Source organism: Ursus americanus, chromosome 23 (genome assembly GCF_024610735.1).
Source record: "Ursus americanus isolate L20-20 chromosome 23, mUrsAme1.1.p, whole genome shotgun sequence".
Taxonomy (NCBI): Eukaryota; Metazoa; Chordata; class Mammalia; order Carnivora; family Ursidae; genus Ursus; species Ursus americanus.
Genome location: NC_142149.1, coordinates 26,228,682 through 26,253,385, shown reverse-complemented (window position 1 = coordinate 26,253,385; position 24,704 = coordinate 26,228,682). Strand labels below are relative to the sequence as shown.

The 24,704-nt window shown below is 46.0% G+C and overlaps 1 protein-coding gene across 1 annotated transcript in view; it reads left to right on the top strand.

Annotated features, from left to right (window-relative positions):
* The first annotated feature begins 12,038 nt into the window (after positions 1 to 12,038).
* Positions 12,039 to 24,704, top strand: part of CA10 (carbonic anhydrase 10 (inactive)) — a 478,349-nt gene continuing 465,683 nt past the window's right edge. The window contains exon 1 of the mRNA XM_087854513.1: positions 12,039 to 12,237. Coding sequence (XP_087710639.1) covers positions 12,177 to 12,237 — 61 coding nt within the window. The 5' untranslated portion in view covers positions 12,039 to 12,176. The remainder of the gene's footprint in view (positions 12,238 to 24,704) is intronic.

Below are 24,704 nucleotides of genomic sequence, written 5' to 3'. Positions count from 1 at the left end.
AATTTCTGGTTGGCATGTTTCCTAAATCACATATTAGATTTTTCAATTACCGTTCCATATAGATTTCGATGTATAATTATTAAGTATTTATAACGCATTAATGTTTTTATGTATACTGTCCCATGTAATTAACTCAACATCTCTATATGAAAGATGTTTTTATGCTGCTTTTGCAAAAGAAACTGTGGCTTAAAGTACTCAAGTGTTTTTTGAAATCCCATAGATGGTGAATGGTAGACCTCAGATTCAAATGCCAGTCGTCTGATTCAAGATCCAGTGTGTTCCCTGCAGTGCTAGAGTCAGCATACCTTTGAATTTAGGGTGACTCACCCCTGCCAACAAGCTTTGTCCAGCTATTATGGTTCATATTGGATGTTTCTTCTCTGAGCTCCTATAATGTTTTCTCAGTCTGCATGTCAGCTGTATTGCCTATCCAGTTCAGATGACCTCAGGATCAAGTCTTCAGACTACAAGACATCTTTTCTTTTTGCATAGACACTGTTATCTGGCAGGTTCTAGGAACACGGAAGTGAAGCACGTCTTTGGGGTCATTGGCTATTTGGAAGCTGGTCCCAATCATTATTCTGAGGAGGGCTCAACCTTTGATTGTTATGGTAGGAAAAGCCAAAGCTATGATATGCCAAATTCAAAGGCAGGGAAAGAGGGGCGCCTGGGTGGCTCAGTCGTTACGCATCCGCCTTCGGCTCAGGGCGTGATCCCAGCGTTCTGGGATCGAGCCCCACATCAGGCTCCTCCACTGGAAGCCTGCTTCTTCCTCTCCCACTCCCCCCGCTTGTGTTCCCTCTCTGACTGGCTGTCTCTCTCTCTGTCAAATAACTTTAAATAACTTAAAAAAAAAAAAAAGGCAGGGAAAGAGACTTTGGGATAAGCTGCTTAGTTTCATAGGGCAGTGAGAAATCAACATAGAAACAGGTTTTGGAAAATGAAATGTGATATATATAAAGTTATGTGTAACATATCAGAACCGCTGGTGAATCAGACAGAAGAGTCCTGCTTTGGTCTCAGCAAGTCCTGTGAAAAGCAGCTGAGAGCTAAACTTCATTTTCAAAACCCCGGACGTTAGCAACTGATGTAGCTCTATATTCAACCGTTGTAGCTCTGTAACTTTAGAGGGTAATTTTCCTCCATCAAAGTTCTGTGGTTGTTGTCATTAGTGGGTGTCAGTTATTAACCTGTCAGCTTTCTGTTCAATTCCTTCCATACTCTGTGATGTTGTGGCTGGGTCTTTACCAAATACATTTTTCTTGCCAGGCTGTTCTCTGTGAGGTTTTTGCCAACAGGGGGTGGTAGAGGGAGATTAGAAGGCAGGAGGCAGAGAAAGGACTTGATCTAGTTTTGCATCCAGTTTTTGCAAGTGTCTCCAGCAACAGCTCTTGCTTCAGCAAGGGGCGGTTGGTCCGCTTCCCAGTTTCTCCCAGGGGTGTCAGCAAAACCCCCTCCATTGTGCCATATCAGAGATAAAAGGTATTAGTCGCAGCTGAGCAACACCCCCCCTCAGGGTCTGAGTAAGAGCTTCCCCTCTGAGCTTCTCAGGGACCAGCACCAATGGGCAAGCACCTTTCCTGTGTGGTAGGGGTCCCAAACCCTCAAGAACCCTTCCTCCAGGCTTCTGGTAACCCTAATACCTTTGCTTTGTCTCCCCAGTCATAATGGTGGCAACTGTTCCCTACTGTCACTCTCTCTGTGTTGACTTAGTGTTTCCTGTTGGCTTTTTGGTCCTCCCCATGCCTGTTCAACCAATTCTCTACATTAAATTCTCTCAGGAAAATAACGAGTGGATTCTGTGTTCCCGACAAGACCCTGCTTGGTTCACTGGGTCTGCATTATCCAGTTTGGGTTTCCACTCGAGTAGCCGGAAATGTCTTCCCCTCAGTGGGGAATGGTTTCGGAAGAGGCTCTCAAGTTCCCTTACTTCTAGTTAGCTTCATTTTAAGCTTGGTCATTGCTTCTCCACAGGGATAAGGCGTATCCAGACTGACTCAAGGTTGCACCCTGCTGGTTTAAGTAGAGAGCTGGTAGCCGGTGGTGAGGAGAGGCTCTTATGACTGCGTTCAGTGGCTGGTTTGGATAAAAGTCAGTGTCTGAACCATTAGAGACCCGACTTCCTTATACCAATGGGCTTTATCCAAGCTTTCCATCATTTGATTTTATGACACTATCACCCTGCACCTCCTTAAAAGTCATTGTAATTCAAGTATATTAAAATCAATTTTCTTTGAAAATTTTATGAAATTCCTGAATGTAAATGAGGAATCTTTGAGAGTGGGGGACTGACCCTCACATTCTGCCTTATTACGAGCCCGATTGTCTTTCTTTGGTTCATGAGGACTATTGACCCAGCTGATTCAATTAGTTATTGACTGAACTGAATGCAAGAATCCAAAAATTATTATGGCGACACCTCCAAAATTACCACCACCTCCCTCTGAAGTTCACTTCTACAAGAGGAGAAAATAGAGCTCATTCTGCCTATGTTCTTTCTCACGAAAAACCTGAAGTGAAGAGGGTAGGATGAAAGCCTGTTTCCCATTTCAGGGGAAGGACAGTGAGGAACAGCCATCAGGAACTCTTATTTTGTTATGAGAGAAGTTAGTGACGTGAGTGAATGCTCTCTTTTTTTAATAGTTCATCATTTAAAATACACTGAAGATTCCACTCACATCCACTTAAAATCCATGTTCCTAAAGAAAGAATAACTTATGGGAGATTAAAATGAAGCATATTTTCACATGCAATATTTACGTTCATCCTCCTCCCGAGAGGAAATTCAACATAAGATAATATTCGCTCATAAGGGTCTTGAAAGAGTTCATTAAGAGAAAGTATTCAAGCCAGTGAGATGAAAACCATCACTTGGTTTTAAGTTTATGTGACATTTGCTACAATCTTGATACTTTACAGCCGCTGACAGAGGTATGTTTATATTTTTGTAACGAAAGCTCTAGTCTTACGACCCCCTTTGGTCTCAAGTATTGTTAACTCTGTAGGGTTATGGCTACTCATACCTCTCCTGTTCTGCTTGGCGGGAGTTTTCTCCTCTGTCTAACAACAATCAGAGAACAGATTCGGAACTTGGTGGGTTCCCTACCACTGCAATTCAACTCCCGCTTTATTAAATCCATAGGGTCGGATCAAAAAGAAAAAATATCAGTTGCTGAAGTTGGATAAAAATCCAGAAATTCCATGTGCAGGAGAGGAAAACAAGGGAGATGGGGAGACCAGGGTCTCATCCTCTCTGTTGATTAATTTACTTATTTTTAGATTATTTATTTATTTATTTGAGAAAGAGAGAGAGAGAGAGCCCACGCAAGCAGGGATGGGGAGAGAGGGGCAGAGGGAAAAGGAGAAGCAGGCTCTCTGCTGAGCAGGGAGCCCGATGTGGGGCTTCATCCCAGGACCCTGAGATCATGACCAGAGCCGAAAGCAGATGCTTAACCGCTTAACAGACTGAGCCACCCAGGCACCCCGCCCTGTGTTGATTTAGAAATGGGATCCTTTTAGAACCTTCCAGGTGCAGTGTTCCTCAGTATTGAACATCTTCAATGCTTTGAAGAAAAGGACTGTTAATTGCACACAGGCCGCTGCGTTTGATGGCTAATGCTGTTGGGGGAGGGCGGGTTTGCTTTCCCAAGGATGACCGCAGCCCGGGAGGGTGCACACCCAGGACTGAGGGCGTGGCCAAGAAATGAGTCTTTATATGACTAGCATGTGTGGAAGAAACCCAGGCTTGGTTTGAAGCCCTTGAGCCTGTGAAAGACCCCACATGAGCCTCCTGGCAATGTGAGACAGTGTCGGGAGGTGGAAGAGAAGGAGTAAGGGCCATGGCTTGGGGACTGAGGACTCCCTCAGATTTACTCTTGACATGAGTCTCCAAATATTTGGGGTGGCTCTATCTGCCACCCTCACTATTTGCAGGTTTTCCTAATAAATAAATGGGACATAAGTCTCTCTAATCCAGCCTGTAGAAAATGCTGAGTCCTGAACCAGAATGCGTTTTTCAAGGGCAAACGAAAAAGCGAAACTTAATACTTGTAATTTTAATGCTAATCATTGAGGAGGCCATGTGAAAAAAATCTTGGCAAATAATTTAGAAACCTAATGCATTAGTTGCTAACTCCAAAATTATACAAGCTGAGAGAGGAGCAGACTGTTGTTGTAATTGAAGCCTTTCTTTAAACCTTAGAACCATTCTGAAGCTAAAATCCTCTATATTGATCTATAACTGCTACCTGAAGGTACTGCAGCCAGCTTAAGGACAGGAGAGGAGACTTACTGGTATAACGCTTCACTGGAAAGTGTTTAATGTAAAAGAAACACACACACACAAATGATGGGGCGGAGTTGAAAGTCCCACTGGACAAAAAGCAGAAAACCCCGGGAAAGCACCTCCCACTGAGTTGCCTGGATTTGGATAATATACTTGTCTTCTGTGTTTAAAGCTGTTACATTGTGTTACTTGGTAACAACAGAGAGTAGGATGGGGATGGTAGGTTGTTGGAGAAGGTCATGGAGAGGACATGGCTGCCAATTGACCCTCAAGCTAGACCAGGTAATCAGAGACTCCTTACCCCCCCCTCCCCGTCCTTAGATAGTATGCGCTGTCCACAGATCCTGCCCTGGGAGTTGTTTGAAGGAGAGAGTAAAATGTTGTTGAAACCTTCAGCATTAAATACGTGACCAAACCCAGTTCAGCGGTCTATATAAACTTGTAGGATTCTGGATGGGTGCAGAGACATACTTAGCTTGCAGCCACCCCAGACAAGCGTCATGTCTAAGCTCACTTACTTACTGAACTTACTACCTACGGATGTGGAGGGCTCCGCCTCTTCAGTCTGTCTGCCCTCTGTGTACAGGGACTAATAAAGGTTTAAAAATAATTAGGAAGACTAGAGTCAAATTCTAACTCTGCCTCTGCTTCTGCCTGTGTTTGAACTTGGGCACGTCATTTAACCTCACCCTAGGCCCTCATCTTCTCATCTGAAAATTAAAGAGTAAAATCAGGTATGAAATTTTATTAATGTGCACTTGAAATGGACCATAAAACATCTACCATCAAATCCATGACAAAAATGCAAGAAAGTGTGGAGCTATTTAAATGAACAAACAAATAAACCTATTCAGTTTTTCAGCAATCATTTACAGGATTCCTGCTATTTCTTCACTGCAAACACTTCTTCCATTTGTAAGAGCTTGAGTTCAGGAGGTTGGATATTTAAGAGAAATTCACTGCGATGAAAAGACGAAAAGTACTGCGTGGGTTTCATGAACTTCCAAAATGATGCCCAAATCATTGGCCGAAATGCTGTGAAGTTAGTGTGTATCATTTCCTAGTTACTGCCCATTGGCCAAAACTTAAATACCAAATTTGATAGGAATAAAATGTCTGCTATCTCCTTTGAAAAAATAAAATTCCTTTGTGTTGGTCATAAATTATACGGTGGATGAGAAGAAATCCTGTCTCAAAGATATAATGGTGGTAATGAACCTATTATCCAGTCTGACGTCAAAGAGAGGGAAATAACCCATTGTCCTGACGGTAAATGCCATTTCAGCATCTTCACATTCTCTGTCCAGAGAAGTGAACTGCATCCACTCAAATACATTAACATGTCCTCTCGATTGACTCATTTATAGAGAACAAGGTCTCCTGCCCATGCCTGGGATAACCCACACGAGCTGACTGTTGAAAAGTATACAGTATATTACTGAATGATACTGAAGAGTGCCAAGTTTTTCTTTTTGCAATTACTTCCTGAGAGGCTCCACTGATCTACATTTGGCACTTTTCATGGGACCCAAATCCATATCCCAATCCCTAGAACCCGTAAATATGTCACCTTATATGGCAAAAGGGATTCTTCAGATGCCATTAAGTTAAGGGTTTTGAGATGGCGAGACTACACTGGATTATGTAGCTGGGCCCAATGTAACCACAAGGGTCCTTATGAGGAAAACAGGGAGTAAAGATGGAAGCAGAGGACGGAGTAAAGCCATTGCTGGAAAGGATCTATGGGCCAAGGAATGTACCTGACCTCTCGAAACTGGGAAAGGCAAGGAATGGGAGTTCTCTCCTTAAGCCTCCAGAAAGAACGCGGTCCTGCAGACACCTTGATAATAGCCCTGTCAGATTCATTGCAGACTTCTGACCTCCAGAACTACAGGTAAAAAGTTTGTGTTTTAAGCCACAAATTTATAATAATTTACCACAGCAGGAACAGGAAAGTCATATACCCCTTGATGGTCTTGAGCTGCATGCTGGATAGTGGAGTCCTAGTTCCCCTTTTGAGGTCCCCAACTAACTCTTAAGGAGTCCTTGAGGTGATAACTCATCTGTGCTCACAAACCACGTCATCACTGGCATCTTCATCGTCGCCCACCTCTTCTTTCCACATAGCTCTCTGTTCTGCCAGTGGGCTGCCCTTGGCGTCACTGGCCGTCACACTCTACAGTCTGGGGTAGAAGAGTTCGCTTCTGCTACCACCTCCATATTGGTTTTGGAATGGCTGCATCGCAACCCATGTCGGCACTGAGATTTTCCCACAGTATGTTACAATGTTCATCAATGTTCATCATGAAACAGCAGAAAGGAAAAAACATTCAGGGACTAACCTGTAACTGGTTACTAGATGATTGCTCTCAGATAACAGAATCACATGCCGATCTTACTGGTTTCCCTCACAGTACGTTCCTGCTTTACTATAAGGCTTTCTCCTTGCCTAGTTCACAGCCGTGTCTTAGTGGCAGGATGCCATTTCCCGTCACCACTGAACACGCCCCTGAATGTACAGACTCCTTTGCCTCTCCTCCTAACACTGAAAAGTATTCCTTGATCAGCTCACTGTAAGACTCATTCACCAAGTTTTCATTTCTGCCCCCAAGGTCCTCCTCTCTCCAGGAATGACTGAGTGGATGATATCTACTACCTTCAGGGGGAACATTTCCCACTTAATATTGGGGGGGGGGGTTATCCTACATTCCCAAGAGGATAACGATTTTATAACACCCTATTCCAATACCTGTAACACAGATAAAGACACAGATGCAACATCAGAGCCACTTCTTTACACGGCTTCCAAACTAAAGAAAGAACAACAACTTTCATGTTTAATATTTCTCAAAGTTTGAGGAATTTAGTAGTAAGTAGCATTTCACATAGAACAACAACAGTGCGCTGAGGTTAAGCCTCTCCAAGCCTAGCCCAGCCATGGTTTATTAAATACATCTATTTATGATCATCTGTGATTACAGTCTCTGTCTTATATTTGTAAAAGTGAATCATCCATTTGGAGGCATAATTTTGAGATATAACTGACATAAAATGACTGCACACGTTGAAAGTGCACAATCTGATAACTTTTGACATATACGTACACCCGTAAGCCATCAATACAATTCAGATACTGAATAGATTCGTTATTCTAAAAAGTTTCCTTGCGGTCCTTTGTAACTCCTCCCCCCTTGGTCCTCTCCACTCCACTGCCTGCCTTTGACAACCACTGTTCTTTCCACATTAGATATGGCAAGGAGACTAGTGAAATAGTGAGCTCACTGTGCCTGAACACAAGGGCATCAAGAGAGATGGATCTGCTTTGGCTCCTAATACAGATGTCCAGGATCTGGGGCCTGCGCCTTAATGGATGTCAAGCTTGCAAAAATTTTACCAGTCAGAGAAGTCACTCTTCTTTGGGGTTGACAAAAAGAGAAGGTAAAGAGAGAATCAAAAGGATTTCCATATTGTCTTCTCCTGGGGAGAACTGTAATACCCCCCTTTCTATGGGAAACTGGAATTGGCCCCCACAGTGGGGCTCAGCGAAGACCTTCTATTATATGTGTAGCATACTTGCGCTGAATTTGTAGGGGAGAGACGTAAGGTAGGACAGAAACAAAAGATGAAGGCACATATTGGGGAGAGACATACTCTGTTGTTAGCAAGATATGGGTACAAGGTCATTAAAATATGGGGAAAAAAGCTTGGTGTGAATTCATATTTTCCAGCTACACAGCTATTTTTTCATTTCTTTTGCTTGTTTTGTAGACTAAAAAACTAAACATTTTAATAAAGAGCGAAGACAGAAGGTTCCTACTTAGTACATGCTTTTTCTGAGTTATCTTCTGGGTTAACATAGAGCTTTTCTTAGAAAAAATACAGGTTAAGCCTAGCAACGACTCAAGAAAAAAAATTTCTTTTTTCTTCTAGCGAATGAGAATATTGAAACTAAATGTTGACGAACTGTGATGTTCAGTGCTGTCTTCCAAGCGTGGAGAAGAGAATTGGCAGTTAGCAAGCTTTCAGATTCTTTCATTAGAAATGCCTTTGATTATCCCTAATTCCCAGCAATCTTGTCTTTCTCTCAATTCCACGGCAGTTAAGTTCTAAACTGCATAAGATACCATTGCGTTCCACCCTGACTTTAACTTCTAGCTGTGCCACGTATGGACTTCTGCTTTACCTAAATACAAAATAACCTCCCCAAGATGATACTTTGCATTTTGCAGAGCATGAAGGGAGATGGTGTGGCGTGTCCTCTGAGTTTGAAATGCCTGGCTCTCATCTCTATACTACCAATTAATAACTGTGACACCTTGGGCAAATAACTAGTCTGGGGCTCTGTTTCATCATCTGTAAAATGGAAGTAATCATATTTCTCTCATATAGACACAATAAGATAGGATAATTCACATAACTGATTTGGCAATACATGACATATAGCAAAAAAATTGATTCATGCCACTATTTTTACTTAAATACTATCATACAGATTGATTTTTTTTTTTTTTACTGGAAGGACCTGGTGGCAGAGAATAGATTAAATATTCCTTGAGAGTGCAGAAGGTCAGTGCACAGGTTGAAAAGGGGAAAATTAAGTAAGTATTATTTTACTGGCATTGGCTCTTAAGGCAGAATGTAGAAGAAAATATGGTCTGTAAGCATTTTGAAAGAAAGGATTATGGATTTTTCAATTACAAAACTCCAGCATCTTGCCACAGTACTTGCCACATATAAGGTGCTCGCTTAATGTATGCATAATTCATTAATAAATAAATGGGTCTTGGTATAAAAATCAAGTCACCCCGCTTCTGCTTCCAGAGAGAGCTCTCCTGCTGGCAGCAAATTCCACTCCCAAGTGCAGAAGGTCGGTCGCTCTCCATGTTTCCAAATCCTGGCTAGGGTGGGATTTCTTCATCTTTAGCAAACTGCTTTCTTTTCTTTTCCTTCAGTAACCCTTTTCGCGTGTTCGACTTTCAAGGCATGGAGACGAACATCCCCCATATATTTCCCAAATGCGCTAATTCTCAACATCTTAGATTCTTTAAATGTTCTGAGGTCTCAATGACTTCCCTGCTGAGAGCCTCAAAACTCCCCGCTTAAGAATCTTGGACTTTCTTTATCTGGGCCTAGGTTTTTTTCATGTGCTGGCCACCTGCAGTCCTTGGCCATCATCAGAGAACAGATCCCTCGGCCACACCTCCTTGTTAAAGCAAGTCTTCTGGGTGGTTCTTCTTCCCAATCCCCAGAGGCATCAGGACTACGCAGCGCCCCAAGTCAGCCCAGCCCAGGATGCTCAGGCTGTTCGGCTCCGCTCCCTCCCACCTCCACCCCCAGCCCGCCACTCTGCAAAAAGACCCGCCAGACTCCTGGGCATTTGGAGTCGGTTCAAAAAGCCTGGGAGCGCCGCAGTGTTACTCCTTTGGCTCCAACCCTGCCCCACCAGATGCCACACAGCCTGGAAGCCTCACTAAATTGTGTGCGGATGAACGGTACCCTCTTTCCTTCTCCCTCTCCACTTATCCACCCTTTCTGCGGTTATTAGACCGCGACTCACACTGAAATGGATTCTAAACACCAAAAAATAAAATTTAAAAAAGTGTAAAAAAATCCCCTGCGGGTTTCGTGTGTGTTTGTGTTTGTTGTGTGTGTCCATCCGCGCTTGTGCAAAATCTCCAAACGTCACAGTTTGCAATCCGGACAAGCGCGCCGAGAAATCCGAGATCTTTCCAGGGATTTCCCTCCCGTGCCCTCCTCTTCTTCAGCACTCCCAAAGAGGTAGGTCTGGGGCTTTCTCAGAACGCTGCTGCGGCGACAGAGGCAATGCAAATGTGCTATGATTTGTCTTTTCTTCTCTCGCTCCCAGCCCTCTTCTCGGGCGAACAGTCCCGAGCGCAGGGTTTCCTCCCGGTTCCCCCGCATCTGCATTCCAAGCGGCTGCCAGGCTGCTCGTCCTTCCCCAGGTCGCGGCGAGCGGTTCTGCGCACCCGCGGCCTCCGGCCTGGGCCTCGGCCTCGGCCACCGCGGTGGGTGGTGCTCACGCCGCCCCCACCTTCCCCCGGGGCCTCGGAGAGCCGCGCGCTGGGCGTGTGCGCGCGCGCGCGCGGATTTGGTGGGGGAATCTCCTTCGGTGGAAGCTGCTGAGTGTCGCTGGCAGAGTATTCTGGAGCCCAGCAAAAGCCTCCAAAGCACTTGAGCTTCCTGAAAGAAAAACAGAAAAAAAGAACGAAAAGAAGGGAAGCCTGCTCCCGTAAAGCCCGGGTTTCCAATAGTCTCGGATCCGCCCGGAGCTGAGCAGAGGCGCAGTTGGCGGCGGCCACTGCTCGCGCCCGGACTTGGAAAGACGGTTTTTTCCGCCTTCAGGGAGGAGGGAGGTGAGGGACTCGCGGGCAAGAGTTGCACCTGGTCTAGGAACGTGCTGAGAGGAGAACTCTGGGGTAAGTAGTGTTCTGGCACTGGAGCGGAAAGGGGGAAGGAGGAGGGGGGCAGGAGAGGGACGAGAGGGAGAGGGCAGGGAATGAATTATGCAAAAAAAAAAAAAAAATCCCCACTATTCCGCAGCAGAGGGAGAGCGCATCACAGCGCCCCGGCTGAGTCCCGCCCGGGTCTCCCGCGCCCAAGCGGCTGGCGCGAAGTTCTTTCCAAGGAGATGAGAAACTCCCCAATCCTGGAGGGCGACCGAGCGGCCGGGGCCCAGGCGCCTCCGCGCTGGCCCGCAGCTCCGACGCCCAGCCCTCGCCTCCTCCTTCTGGCCGCGCCAAGCCTCGGCTCCCCAGCCCGGCCTCTTGCCTCCTCCCGCGGGCGCCGGGCGGCAGGGCCGCCGCGGAGGCTGGCGGCGGCGGCGGGGACGCTCACCTGGCCGGGCCGCCCCCTCCTCCCCCTCCTCCCGCTCCCACCTGCCCTCCTCCTCCCCTCCGAATCGGGCAGAGTCGGGCTCCGTAGGCGAGGAAATAACGACCCCTGCAGTTGCATTGCGGAAAATCGCGGCGGCGGCGGCGGCGCTAGTTGCGGGCGATGGAAGCGAGGCAACTGAGGGTTCCGGGGAGCCCAGAAAAATAGCAGAGGAACGGGAAGCGCGCGCACGACGTGGGGAGCCCGCGGGCCCCCGACGCGCCCGGGTCCCAGGCTCCCCGCCTTCGGCGCTCGGCGCCCTGGACGCGCCGCCCGAGCCGGGCTCGGAGGCGGCGGGCTGAGCGCGGACTTGGGGAGCAGGGAGGGTCGGCGGAGGCTGCCGGCGGTTTCAGGCAATAATTCCTGCCTCTCTTTCTCTGTCTCCCCTGTCTGCGGTGTCGTCTCCTCCCCCCCGCCCCCCGGAAGCAGGAGGAGAGCGGCCCCGGAGCGCGGCAGCCAGCCTCTGACCATGCCCCGGTGAGGGGGGCGGACTTCGAGGGCAACTTGTCGCGGACTACCTGGGCTTAGCCAGCGAGCTGCGAGCGCCGGGGGCCCGGAACTGTGCGGCGCGGCCCGGCGGGGGGCTATCGTCTATGTCTTCTTGGGGCGCCAGGCGGATCGGGGTCTCGTTTTTGCAGGAAGAGCCCGGCGTTGGTGGCTTCAGGTGGCTGCCGCCGCCGCTGCTAGTGCTGTTTCCGCCTCTCGTGCGAGGAGCAGAGACCGGCGATCGGGGAGACCTCCGGGGCAGCGAGGCATCGGACATGTGTCAGCACATCTGGGGCGCACATCCGTCGAGCCCGAGGGGAGATTTGCCGGAACAATTCAAACTGCGATATTGATCTTGGGGGTGACTGTCCCTGGCCGGCTGTCGGGTGGGAGTGCGAGTGTGCGCTCGCTCCAAGTGTGTGAGTGTTTGTATGTGTGTGTGCCGTGTCGGGCTCCCCCCTTCCCCCCCTGTTTTCCCGTCGAGTGATGCACTTGGAATGAGAATCAGAGGATGGAAATAGTCTGGGAGGTGCTTTTTCTTCTTCAAGCCAATTTCATCGTCTGCATATCAGGTATGGGACGCGCTGGAGTCACTGGCGGGCTTGGGTTATGTTGTGTTGTTTGGAATGTTTGGGGTTTTATTGTGTGTAGACTGTCAAGTAGCCTCGCGGTGTAGGAGGGAAAGGGGGTGGTGGCAGAGACCCTTGCAGCTCTTTGGGTTTGCTGCGTTCAGAATTAAAAACCTCCTAAGCCCAAGGTGTGTGTGTGTGTGTGTGTGTGTGTGTGTGTGTGTGTGTGTGTATGCGCGCGCGTGCGCGCGCGCTGGGCCGCGCGCGCCCGTGTCTGTGTGTCTGTGTGTGGTATGGTTAGTATCTGTATGGAGTCCTGGAACATAGAAGGGGTGAGGGATAAGAAAGAAAAGGCGGATGGGTGTTGATTTTCAACTGCTTTCCTGGCTGAGAACTCTGGCCCTGAAATTTGAGCCTTGGTACCTCCCACCCCCATCCCCTGGCTTTCAAAGTTCCCAAACTCGGTGGTTCCTGGCTGGCAAAATGGATGCAGAGCCCTGCCCTGGTATCTAGGCACTTTCAAGAGACTGCAGGAGGATGCGGGACTAGAGAGTGCCACCGGCAGGGACTGGAGGGATGTGGAGGTCCTCCATGCCTTCCCCAAAGCATATCAGGACTGGTCATGATGGTCTGAAACATGCTAACACGCCCTGCTCCACGTCAAGGAAAGGCCGAATCTGCCTGCAATAACACCGTACCATAAATACCACTCTAGACTGTAGCCTCTGCTGTTCCCAGGGGCAAGGATGTGCTGTGCTAGCTCAGACGCACTGACCTCAGGCTACTTGCGCCAGTCTGTGGTTTCAGGAGGGATGAGGTGAATGGGGCAGGGCTTGTGCCTGCCTGCGCCTGTGTGTGTGCGCTTGTGTTGGAGGGGATTCTGATTTCCAAGCAGCGTCTATGTTGGTGCAGGGAGTTGGTGGTGTAGAGGGGAGCCATGTAAAAAAAGCCCCAGGATCAGCAGTATTTCCCAGTTCGGTGCCTCCTCCCACTGATGGTGTCTCCCCCATTTCCCCTCCCACCTGTCATTACAGTGGCTAGAGTAGGACCCATCTGCAGGGCTCCCTTCTGCCTGCATTCCCTCTGCAGATTTGGGGACTCAGCCAGCTTCCCATAAAGTCACCAGAAGAGGAGAGCAGGAACTTACCCCTGTGGGCAGACACATAGGAGCAGTACTGAAGTGGAGGGCCCTGTCTCCTGCATCCTTCAGCCCAGCCAGTCCCTACCCCCTAAGCCAGACCTGGTTCTGGATGTTAAAAATCCTTGTCTGTGCTTACCCTGGACCTGGTTCCAAATACCACTGTTCAGTTTCAACTTTCTCCTTTGAGGGCAGGAACGGGGCATCTTGTATTCCAAATCATTCTGTTTGGGGCTTGGCCACCCAACTAAGAATTTTACTGCTATAATACTTCAGAGATAGGTTGTATAGTTGGCAGACAGTAAAAAGTGCCCTGTGACCACTCCAAATCCTAGTGGGACCTCTTTTACCCCATCCTGCATCAAAGAGGAAAAATTCCCAGGTGACTTAGAAGGGTTGATACCAGTCCTATGTCCAGGGGTGGCCTGGGTAGCATCTTACAAGAGCACGTCTTACATCTTTCTCTTCTACATCTCTCTTTCAAACTCTCTTTCTTGTTCCATAATATTTCACTAGTTAGAAAATAGCCTTCCCCTACCTTTCTCCACCATCATAAGTAATTCGCAAAGCAGCCAAGCCAGCGGAGTCCATTTAAGATTAACAAAGGGTTAACATTGATCGAAGCTCTGGACCCCCAAACTCCCTGTCGCCAGCTCCTACCCTGCATTTGGCAGGCCATCACAGGGGACCATCTGAGAACCGGTCTGTTCTGAGCCTCCAAAAGAGGCCGTAGTGGGCTCCTTATCACAGCTCTACTTGATTTCGTGTATCAGTAACTGAATTCTATAAATACAAGTATTAGGACGGGGGTTATTTCCAACCCAGAAGAGGTGCTATGGAGTATGTGGCCTTTCACATGTATTTACTAAATAATCATCATTGCTATGTAATGAGAGGATAAAAGTGTAAGCAAAATTGCTAGCTATTAGCTAATCACAGAAAACTAGGTTAGCGTTCCAAATGCCTAGTTAGGCTCTGCATTAATTCGCACTTTATGAAGACATTTAGGCCGAGTTGCAACATTATGTACTCTACATTTTCACATCCATGAACTTAATTTTCAAAGGCTGTTCTTTCTCCATGGCCAAGGTGGCCTCCCTCCCCAAACAACTACCCATTCAGTGATATCTGTGTACTAATTCTGATTAGTAATAGAATTATCATTCACAGGTGCCACAATTTGGAGGACCTTTCCCCCCATCTAGCAGCCTTAAGAGGTATAGTTATGCAGAGCACTAAGGTTGAATAATTGTGGCTCAGGGAGAGTTTAGTGGGTCTTTCATTTCTGTTCCCATGATTTGCAGTTTTAATTTACTCACGACTGAGCTTTACCAAAAGGAACATAACCCTGTGATCATAGAACCTACTAAATCTTAAATTAAAAAAAAATTAAAAAACAAAACGCCTATCTTCCATCTTGGGATGAATTACCCTACCTAGTAAAGGGGTACTAATTCTTCCTGAGTTTCCAGGCCTTGGTGATGGATGCATTGGTAGGGTTGACTTCATTACTAGAAAAGGTCAGCAAAAGTCTGCAGCGTAAACATTTTGCAGAAGGGAAATTTTGATAGTAGATCCGGCCTCTAGTGCCTGAATTTTACTTGGTAGCATTGGCTTTCAGAAACACTCTGGTGCTTCGTAGCTTAGTGTTTTGTTAATCAAAGATTTCCACCCTTACCCCTCCCCATTCTGCAAATTAAGTGTACCTGAGGCGTTTTCTCCCTGTGTGGATGCATTTCTTGAAATACAGAGCCCTGGGCTTGGTATGTTTGATGACTTTGTACTAATCATTTGGTCGTGATGAAGCTGTCAGCAAATGGGACTGGGGGGGGGGGTGGTCTGCTTGACCAGACTTAGCTATCTCCCGAGGATATAGAGTGTGTGCCTTCCATTTGCAAGATCATGTCCATTTTGGCTACTTAAGGCCAGCACAGCTAGGCTTAAGAGGGAATGCCACGATCTGGGAGTTCTTCTGTTCCACATCAGGCTCAGCTGTCATTTTGCTGAAAGTGTAAGGCAGCCAAGCTCTAGGAAGAGGAGAGAAGGAGAGAGATGGAGAGAGAGAGAGACAGGGAAAGAGGGAGGAAGAGAGAGAAAGAGAAGGAGAACCAGGATGATTTTTTCTGTTGCTAGCGAGAGCACCATTCCATTCTTACGAAAGCAGCTCAGATCAGGGAGAATGAACGCTTAGCAGCGCCAGGAGACAATGTCCTGGCCCAAAGACAGCTGTCTGATTTCTTTTCCACAACACATCCTACTTGCTTCTATGTAACTTTACTTCTTTGTCACTTATTCACAATAATGACAGCAATGGCAGTTAAAATGACGTGGTGCTTTCCTATATGTTACATAACATTGTACATATTCTAATTCATCTCGTCTTAGAGTTTGTAGGCTACTTTTATAGGGGAGGCAGCCAAAGCCCACAGCGGTTCGGTATGCAGGATTCACATCCAGGTCTCAATGAGTCCGAATTCAGTATATCACTTCTTTTTTGGCTCAGGATTTCTTTTCAGTGTTTTTATTCAGTATTGTTTTATTGGGATGTCTCTGGCTTGAAAGAATGAGTTATGGTAAATGGATGCGAGTCTTAGTTTGGGAGTGGAAGTTCGGGGTGACTGCAGTTCAGTAATAGACATAAGGTAGCATTTGAGTTCTATGTGACTGACAGGCAAACGGTTGGGACTGTTACCAGCACCTTGTGCTCAGCAATCCCTATAAGCAAGGAATATTTCATACATTCTTTTCCTACCTGGAAAATTAAGAAGGTTTCACTTCAGTGTCTTTACGTGTAGAGAGGGGATAATAGTACATACCCCACACCTTTGTTACGTGGGTTCAATGAGATAATATGTTCAGTGATTTTCACTTGGCATAATATCTGAGGCATAGAAAGCTTGCAATAATTTTTTTTTCTATAAATCAGGGATTGCACAGGATTTTTGAGGCCGTGACAGAACAGAGCCCTTACCTTCCTCACTTTCAGCTTGTTTAAAAGCAAAAAGAAAGTCATGAGCAGGCACATTTTATAACATTGAGCAATTTCCTCCTCCTTTCAAGGAGGCCTTGGCTTAACAACTTTGAACTGTCTTCTTAATTTTCTTTCTCATATATATGAAACCGGTAGCATTGGGCTTTGGTGCCTATTATGAGTAGAACCCAGTTCATCTCTGTGAGCCCAGTACTGAGGTGAGGCTTGGAAAGTTTAATAAATCACCTGGGAACAACGTAGTACTTATTACCCAGGGGAGCAACAGAATTTTCCTCTTTCTGCTCGTAAGTTATAATTCTGTATAAACCCAGCTTTAAAGTGTTTCCAAGATGGCAAACTGCATATGCTGTCAATATGAGAACATTCCATTAAATACAAAAAGAGCCACAAAGACTACTTATCTGATGATCTCATGGGTTTCTTTAAATCCGGTTTGCCATGTGATGTCATATAGCCCGGTCACTGACACATCCCATCATCAGAGATGGGACTGTCTTGTCCATGAGACAAGAGTCTTTCTGAGTAATACAAACCCCTGGGGGAAAGAGAGATGTCAGGGTGGAGAATCTTTTTCTTGGGTGGGGAGGAAAGGGGCTTTGATGCCATCCTAGGCCGTCAGTACTTACCACCTCAACTTTTCACCTTGATTAAGCATTCTGTCTTTGGGCCTGGGATTTAGGTCAGGAGGAGATCCAGGCACCATAAGTGGGTATGACGGCAAGCCTTTGTAGAAAGAGTATGGAAGTTAGAAGACCCACCTGGCAGTTGAACTCTTCCTTAATTGCCTCTTTGGGTGATTCTTTTAGCCTCTTAGAGTCTCAGTTTCCTCCTCTGTAAAATGAAAATGATAACTTCTTTGCCCGGTCCAAAGGATTGTTGAGGGAAACAACTGAGGGTGATCCTGAATGTTCTTTGTGTTTTGCAAATGTAAAGCATTTGTGTCTTTACTCTACTATGGAATGACCCACACTTAAGGGATAGTTATAAAATCAAAGTTGAGATACATACCCATAATGTAGAGTGATGTAAAATAATGTGACTAATGAATGCCTAATTGTTAAGATATGACAGCAAAGTTGTGATGCACAAGAGGTATAGTGATATGAAATGACAAGAATAATGTCTGATTATTTCATAAAGGACATGCATGCTGCAGAAGAGAGAAGTCCACACACAAAGGAAAGGGAGGAAATTGGATAGATGTTGGAGGTTTGGAGAGAAGAGATGGAGGGACTACATCGGAGGAATAAGAATGAGTGATGTACGGGGAAGACAGTCCCAATTGGAATAAAAGGTTCACTTTGGGATGCTGGAGAGTTGGGATGAGCCCATGCTGGGAGCTGGTGAAGTGAGAAAATATGGAATGTCTTCAGATATTTAATTTCTTAGTGATTTTTATTTTTTTATTGTGGATCTTTGTATGCATTCAGTGGACTGAATTTGGTTAAAATTTGTTTGAAATCCTAACATTTCTTTGGGTTTTAAATTTGTGTTGCAAGTTTCTAGCTACTGCTGTACTTTGCATAGTTTTTTAGGCTATTTGGGATTGTAGATGGTTGAGTTTTGGGGACACTTCAGCTTTCTCATCTGTAAAATGGAGATGATTCTTACTTCCCAAGGGTGTTGATTTTACAGGGTAATTATAAGGGGCAGAACAATATTTGTAAAATGCTAACATGGTGTCTGGAATACATTTACCACGGGCCAAATTACACATATTGTATGAGAGTAAGCATGGGCTTTGGAACCAAGATAGGCCTGTACATAATATTCCTCCCTTTGGCATATTCCCCCTCTGTGTGGTCTTAAGAGAACTTCTTTAACTTCTCTGAGCCTCTGTAAAATCTGTAAAACTCAGTGAACGAGAGCTACCCCCATAAAATCATCCATCATTGTCATCAATAACTATCCTTGTTATTGACACTTTGGACCTGTTCTTGTAAATTCCAATCATTTCTTCAGTGTTAACAAAATAGCGTTGCCAGCTGACTGTGTGTCCGGCATAGGAATCACAAAATGAACAACATCTGGTCCTTGATATTTCCAAGGCGGAACATGTCAGGGGATAGAGGTGTGCACAAAGTGCTCCGGGAGTGTGAAGAAGCAGCATGTTGGTGGATACAAGTGGAGAAGGGAGGGGCACCTGGTGGCTCAGTCTGTTAAGCGTCTGCCTTCGGCTCAGGTCATGATCCCAGGGTCCTGGGATGGAGTCCCGCATCGGGCTTCTTGCCCAGCGGGGAGCCTGCTTCTTCCTCTGCCTGCCTCTCCCCCTGCTTGTGCACTCTCTCTCTCTGTGTCAAATAAGTAAATAAAATCTTAAAAAAACAAGGTGGAGAAGGGAAAGGATTCATAGAGGAGGAGACATTTGAATGAGCTTAGAAGAATACCTGAGATTTCAAAAGAACACGGGAAAAAAAAGACATGCCAGGAGGCAAGAATAGTAGGTTGATAGACAAGAAGGAATGAAAACAGCCCAAGGGTCAGAAGTGTGGTGAACTGGCCATATGGAGTGGGTGGGCTGGAAGAAATGACTGGAGACAGGACTAGAAGAATAACCTGGGGCCCATGGGCAGGGGCTTAATAGTCAAGAAGTTTAGACATTTTCTTCTAGTTATGAGGCGCTACGGTGGAGGTAAGGAAAATGACATTAACAAAAAAAAAAAAGGTTTATGTGCAATTCTTTTTAAACTTTGATTGCAATAAGCAATAACTTAGAAACCCAATTCCTTGTCTTTTTGTCAGCCTTTATTCTTGCTCACAAAACCCATTTTAAAAATACTGGTCTAATAGATCAATTAGGCCATTATGGAACATTCTGAGTGACAGACCTTAAAAAAAAAAACAAAACCAACAAGGAAGGCAGTTGTCCTATCTGTTATGGACCTGATTTACCCTCATCTTTGAGATTTGGTATTTTCATGTGAAGCAAATGCAAATGTCTCCAATTTTGCACTTGAATAACAATGGTCACATTAATAGTGCCCTCTTTAACATTAGACGGAGGCTGAGAGAAGTCAATCAGTCCCTGCGTGCCTTTGTGCCGTGAGGCTTGTGTGCCACCGGTAGGAGCAGGAGTCGACATGGCACGGATGCTGGAAGCATTGCAAGCATTTTGCAGCAGCTTTACCTTATTCCGCTCTGCACTCGTCTTTCCAATAGACTCCGTGCTCACTTGGGAGAGTATACTCATGGCCCACTAAATTATATACCCATTTTACCCTCTCGGAGGTCCAGTTACCGTAGATCAAGCGTAGAGACCTAAAATGAAATGCCTTCCCTTGTCCACTTAATCATTCAGCATTTATGGAGGGGGCACTATACGTAAGGTACTGGGGATCCAACAGGAATGAGTCAGACCGGGACCTTTCCCTTCCAGTAATTCACAATCTAGTAAGAGACCAATTTAAAAAATATTAGTAGCGACAGCAGAATCCGCTAAGTATTGAGAAGGGACGTCTGACTCATTCTGGAGGTGGGAGGGACGGAGGAAAGTAGTGTTAAAGGATACTTGGGCTGAGTCTTTGAGAGACGGAGGGTTTTTGCTGATTGACCAGGAGGAGTGCGATGGGGGAAGGGCGATCACAGGAAAGAGCATTTGCAAAGGCAGGACCTGAGATGAGACACAGGATGAATTCAGGGGGCTGGCAAGAGGTCACTACGGCAACCACTAGAGAGTGGGGGTGTGATGGATGAGGTTGAGATCGAGGAGGCTGGGGAGATAGGATTCCAATAACACTAACACCCTGCATATAAAAATTACCAGTAGAAACCACCCTTGTTCCTCCCTGTGCAGGGAAAGCATCCCTTAAAGGCCCAAGAAGTACTTCTAGCTTACATCTTTCTCTTCGTTGGGAGCCGATGAGTCAGGGTTAAAGCTTTGGGCTTGGGTCCAGCTATGTTCATTTGGCCCAGATCACTGGTGATTTTCCAGTGTCCCCTCTAGTGCCAGGTGGCTTCCCAGAAACTTTGGAAATAACCTAGATATACATTACAGAATTTATCTCCTTGTTTAGTTTGTCCCCATGTGTTTGGACCCCAGGAAAAAGCCAGAACCCCACTGGCTGAGCCTGGGGTTGGCAGTATGCCAAATATCTTCTTCTCTTTGATAATCAAGTCTTTCCTATAACTTTTTTTGCAGTTTTCGTCTCATGTAACCCGAAACAAAACTTGAGAGGGTTTCCATCACGCAGGGCCTGGGGTGGGGAGCTGTGAGTGCTTAAGAGATGGTCTGGGATTGCCTTTATAACAAAGCTATAACCGTTCTTTATTAGCAAGATTGGTCTGGTAATGGGGTCGCCAGTGTTTGGGTTTGATTACATTTGCATTAAGGTACCATCAGGACGGCGACAGAGTGATTGTCAGTGGCTGTGCAGGAGACAGCCTACAAATGCCTTTTCCTCCTCATCTGGGAGAGGTGTGACCTTTGTCACAGAAAATGCAGAATTAATCTTTAACTTGGTCCAGTACTTCATGCCCAGTGGCTGGAGGGGCTGGCGGTAGGAAATGAAGCCTGCGACTTTCAGGTGAGTTTTCCAGAGCCAAGTCCTGCTGGTTTCACAACACATTTGGCAGGAACGCCAGAACTGGAATAAACACATTTACTGAAGGATGTGAGTCAACATATTCCCCTTCCGCTGCCCCCCTTCCTACCGCACAGGGCTACCTCCCACCCTCAAGGAAGACCACTTTGATGGCAGCAGTTACTGACTGAGATGGGCCAGTCTTCCTCTGTGAGTTTGGAATAATAATAAATACCTCATGGGATTCTTGAAATGAACAACTAAAGTGACATAGCTATGGAAGGGCTCCGCCCCCCATCCCTACTGTTGAATGTGTCAGTTCATTCATTCATCAGATGCTAATGAGTGCCTCCTCGGAGGGAGGGAGGCCCTGGGCCAGGCGATGTGGTAAGCCAGGCAGCCATGACCTTTGCCCTTGTAGCAGGTATAGGAGGTGATACGTAAATACTGTGGTTTTTTTTCCCCCCATTGCTCTCCCCAGTGCATTGCATTTGGTAGATACTCAATAAAGAATGACTGAATTAGCACTTAGGTGAGTAACAGTGATTTAGAATGGTTTTCTTGCTTTCACGGGAGAATGGGAGACAAGATCTGAGGCCAGGAGGGAGGAGAGATGAAGACGATCTCTGCTGGCTGCCCTTTCCCTTCTACAGCATGGAGTTCTTGGAGCATACAGAGAGTCGGAGAGGACTGGAACCTTCCCAGGGAGCAATATATTCCATAGCTTTCTATTTCCTTCTCAGACTCAACTCCTCTCTGCCTTTGACAAACCCAGTGTTAGTTGGGGCATTTGTAGTTGTTTAAAATGTATTTTGGCTCCTTTGTGTTGGGTGATTCCACAGCGTAAGACCTGAACCGGAGGGCTGAGGATCAGTGGATGCCTTGTTGTTCCTTTCTCCACGTCATCTCATTCCTGTTAAAGGACGTTGCTTAGGATAGGGCGTTTTCTCGTTGGGACTCCAGCTTGGGAGAAACTGCACTTGAGAAAGTTCACTGCTTTGTATTATTGCCTAGAGTACTTTAGGAGAAAAGCCCACCCACTCTTTAGTCTGGACTCTGGGTATTTATTTATTTTTTTATTTATTCAAGAGAGAAAGAGTGCGCACACAGGCAGGGGGAGGAGGGGCAGAGGGAGAGGGAAAAGCAGGCTCCCAGCTGAGCAGGCAGGACTCGATCCCAGGACCCTGGGATCATGACCTGGGCCAAAGGCAGATGCTTAACAGACTGAAACACCAGGCTCCCTGGACTCTGGGTCTTCAGGTGTTTTCAGCCTTGGGTCGGAGAACTTGACTTCTCCCTCTGGCCTTTGGTGACAGAACTGTGGTGTCGCCTAGTACCTCTTACCCGCGGGGAGACTCTGGGGCCTAGAAAGTGAAGGAACGTTGGTGATGTGCTCTTCCTGGCATGCGTTCTGCCTATAATCTTCTAGGTGGTCCCCCCGCTGTGGGGAAATGCTCAGTTGGATGGTTTGTTGTCAGTTTGCGTGTTAATTTAATTACACCAAGAAATAAGGGGAGCTTGCAGAAAAAAGGCCCCTACCTTTCACTTCTCTGTAGCTATATGGCAATTAGACCGACAGGAAGGGAGGCGCCTGTGAGGAATACATTTCCGTTGTATGGCCCGGGTGTGAATAGGAGTGCCACTGGACGGCGGACTCAGAATCACCGTGATGATCCGAGCTCTAAGTCCCAGCGGCTCAAACCCCTGCAGAAGGAAATACAAAGCAGGGAAGTCCTTAGGTTTTGTGTCTGTAACAAGCTCCATCCCTGTTTTCCCACTGCGGTGAAGAAGTTCTTGGCGGCCTTTTAGCTCTGTCTTTGAAGTGCTGTGTTGTGGCTAAATGAGTCTCCTATGCATTTTAAGTGCAGGAGTTGGTGTACCTTCCCCCTTTTTTTCCCTCTCTTGCTCTTAGAACTGCTGAGATTGCAGCTTGACTGAGCCGGGTCGAGTCTCGTCAAGTGCCCACCTCAAGGCAGGAGGCGTTGAACAAATTAATGAATGACGGTTGTATTTACGCAGTTGCTGTTCAGGCTGGAGGCGTGTTCAAGTGAAATGCTGCTCCTTGGTCAGCGCTCCTTGCAAGTTGGGGGGCTGTATGTGTGGGTGTTCTGACTCCACACACAGGCTGGAAGTCGCTGAGTTCGTTTTAATGCTAAATCACAGTATCAAAGGAAATTGAGGGAAACGAACTGATTTCTTATAGACTAAATGTTTATTTACCAAAGTTTGCAGTTGCAAGGTTTTCAAACTTTAATCTTTGTTCTTTGTTGGTTTTTTTTTTTTTTTACTTTACATTGTATTGTGTGTATTTTCCATGTTGCTTCCTAGTTACGTCTGCTCAAGAAATCCTGGACTTTGTGATGGATAAACAGCAAAATCTTGGTGACATGACACAATAGAAGCTTACTTCCTGCTCACATTAATTGCTCATTGGTTTCAAGGTGTTTGTGCGCGCGCACGCGCGTGCGTGCGTGCGTGCGTGCGTAAGGTATATAAGGGCATGGTGAGGGGGAGGGGTGTTGGAAGTCTCAAGGCTGATGGAGGCTCTGCTCTCTTCAAGAGGGGCTTCGGTGTTGTTCTCAGCATCAATATCAGCAGGTGGGGAAAAAGCATATGGAGAAGGATCATGGGAGAGGTTTTACAGGAAAGCTGTGCACATCACTTATGGTCAGTCACATGGCCACTGCTTCTTGCAAAAGAGCTTGGGAATTGTAGGCTAGCCTTGTATTTTGTTGCAGAGGGAAAATGGCATGGTGAACAAGTAGTTGGTATCTGCCACCCTAATGTTCATGACTTTTTTGTAATATTGTTCCACATAATTTATTCATTGAAAATGCCATCATTTATCTTTTTCCCTATTTTTGAGATCTGTGTTTCTAGTTTTCACCATTTTTTTGGGCATTTTTTTTTTTTTTTTTGGTCTGTAGATATTTCCTTTTTAAAAAATTCTTATTTAAATGCCAGTTAGTTAGCATACACTGTAATATTAGTTTCAGGTGTGTGATATAGTGATTCAAAACTTTCATACAACACTCGGTGCTCATCACAGTAAGCGCACTCCTTAATCCCCATCGCCTGTAACCCCCTTCTTCCCCCCACCTCCCCTGTGATAACCATCAGTTTGTTCTCTATAGTGAAGAGTCTGTTTCTTAGTTTGCCTCTCTCTCTTTTTTCCCCCTTTGCTCATTTGTTTCTTGAATTCCACGTATGGGTGAAATCATATGGTATTTGTCTTTCTCTGACTGATTTCTTTTAGGATTATACTCTGTAGCTCTATCCATGTGGCTGCAAATGGCAAGATTTCATTCTTTTTGATGGCTGAGTATCTATCTATCTATCTGTCTCACATCTTCTTTATCCATTGATCAATAGTCAGTGGACACTTGGGCTGTTTCCATAATCTGGCTGTTGGTAGATCACACTGCTATAAACGGTGCATGTATCCCTTTGGATTAATATTCTTGTATTCTTGGGTAATAGTACTGCAATTGCCGGGTCATAGGGTAGTTCTATTTTTAACTTTTTGAGGAACCTTCATACTGGTTTCCAGAGTGGCTGCACGAGTTTGCAGTCCTACCAACAGCGTAAGAGGGGTTCTGTTTTCTCCATATCCTCACCAACACTTCGTTGTTTCTTGTGTTTTTTATTTTAGCCATTCTGACCGGTGTAAGGTGATATCTTACTGTGGTTTTGATTTGCATTTCCCTGATGATCAGTGATGTTGAGCATCTTTTCATGTGTCTGTTGGCCATCTTCTTTGGAAAAATGTGTGGTCATGTCTTTTGCCCATTTTTTAATGGGATTATTTTGTTTTTGGGTG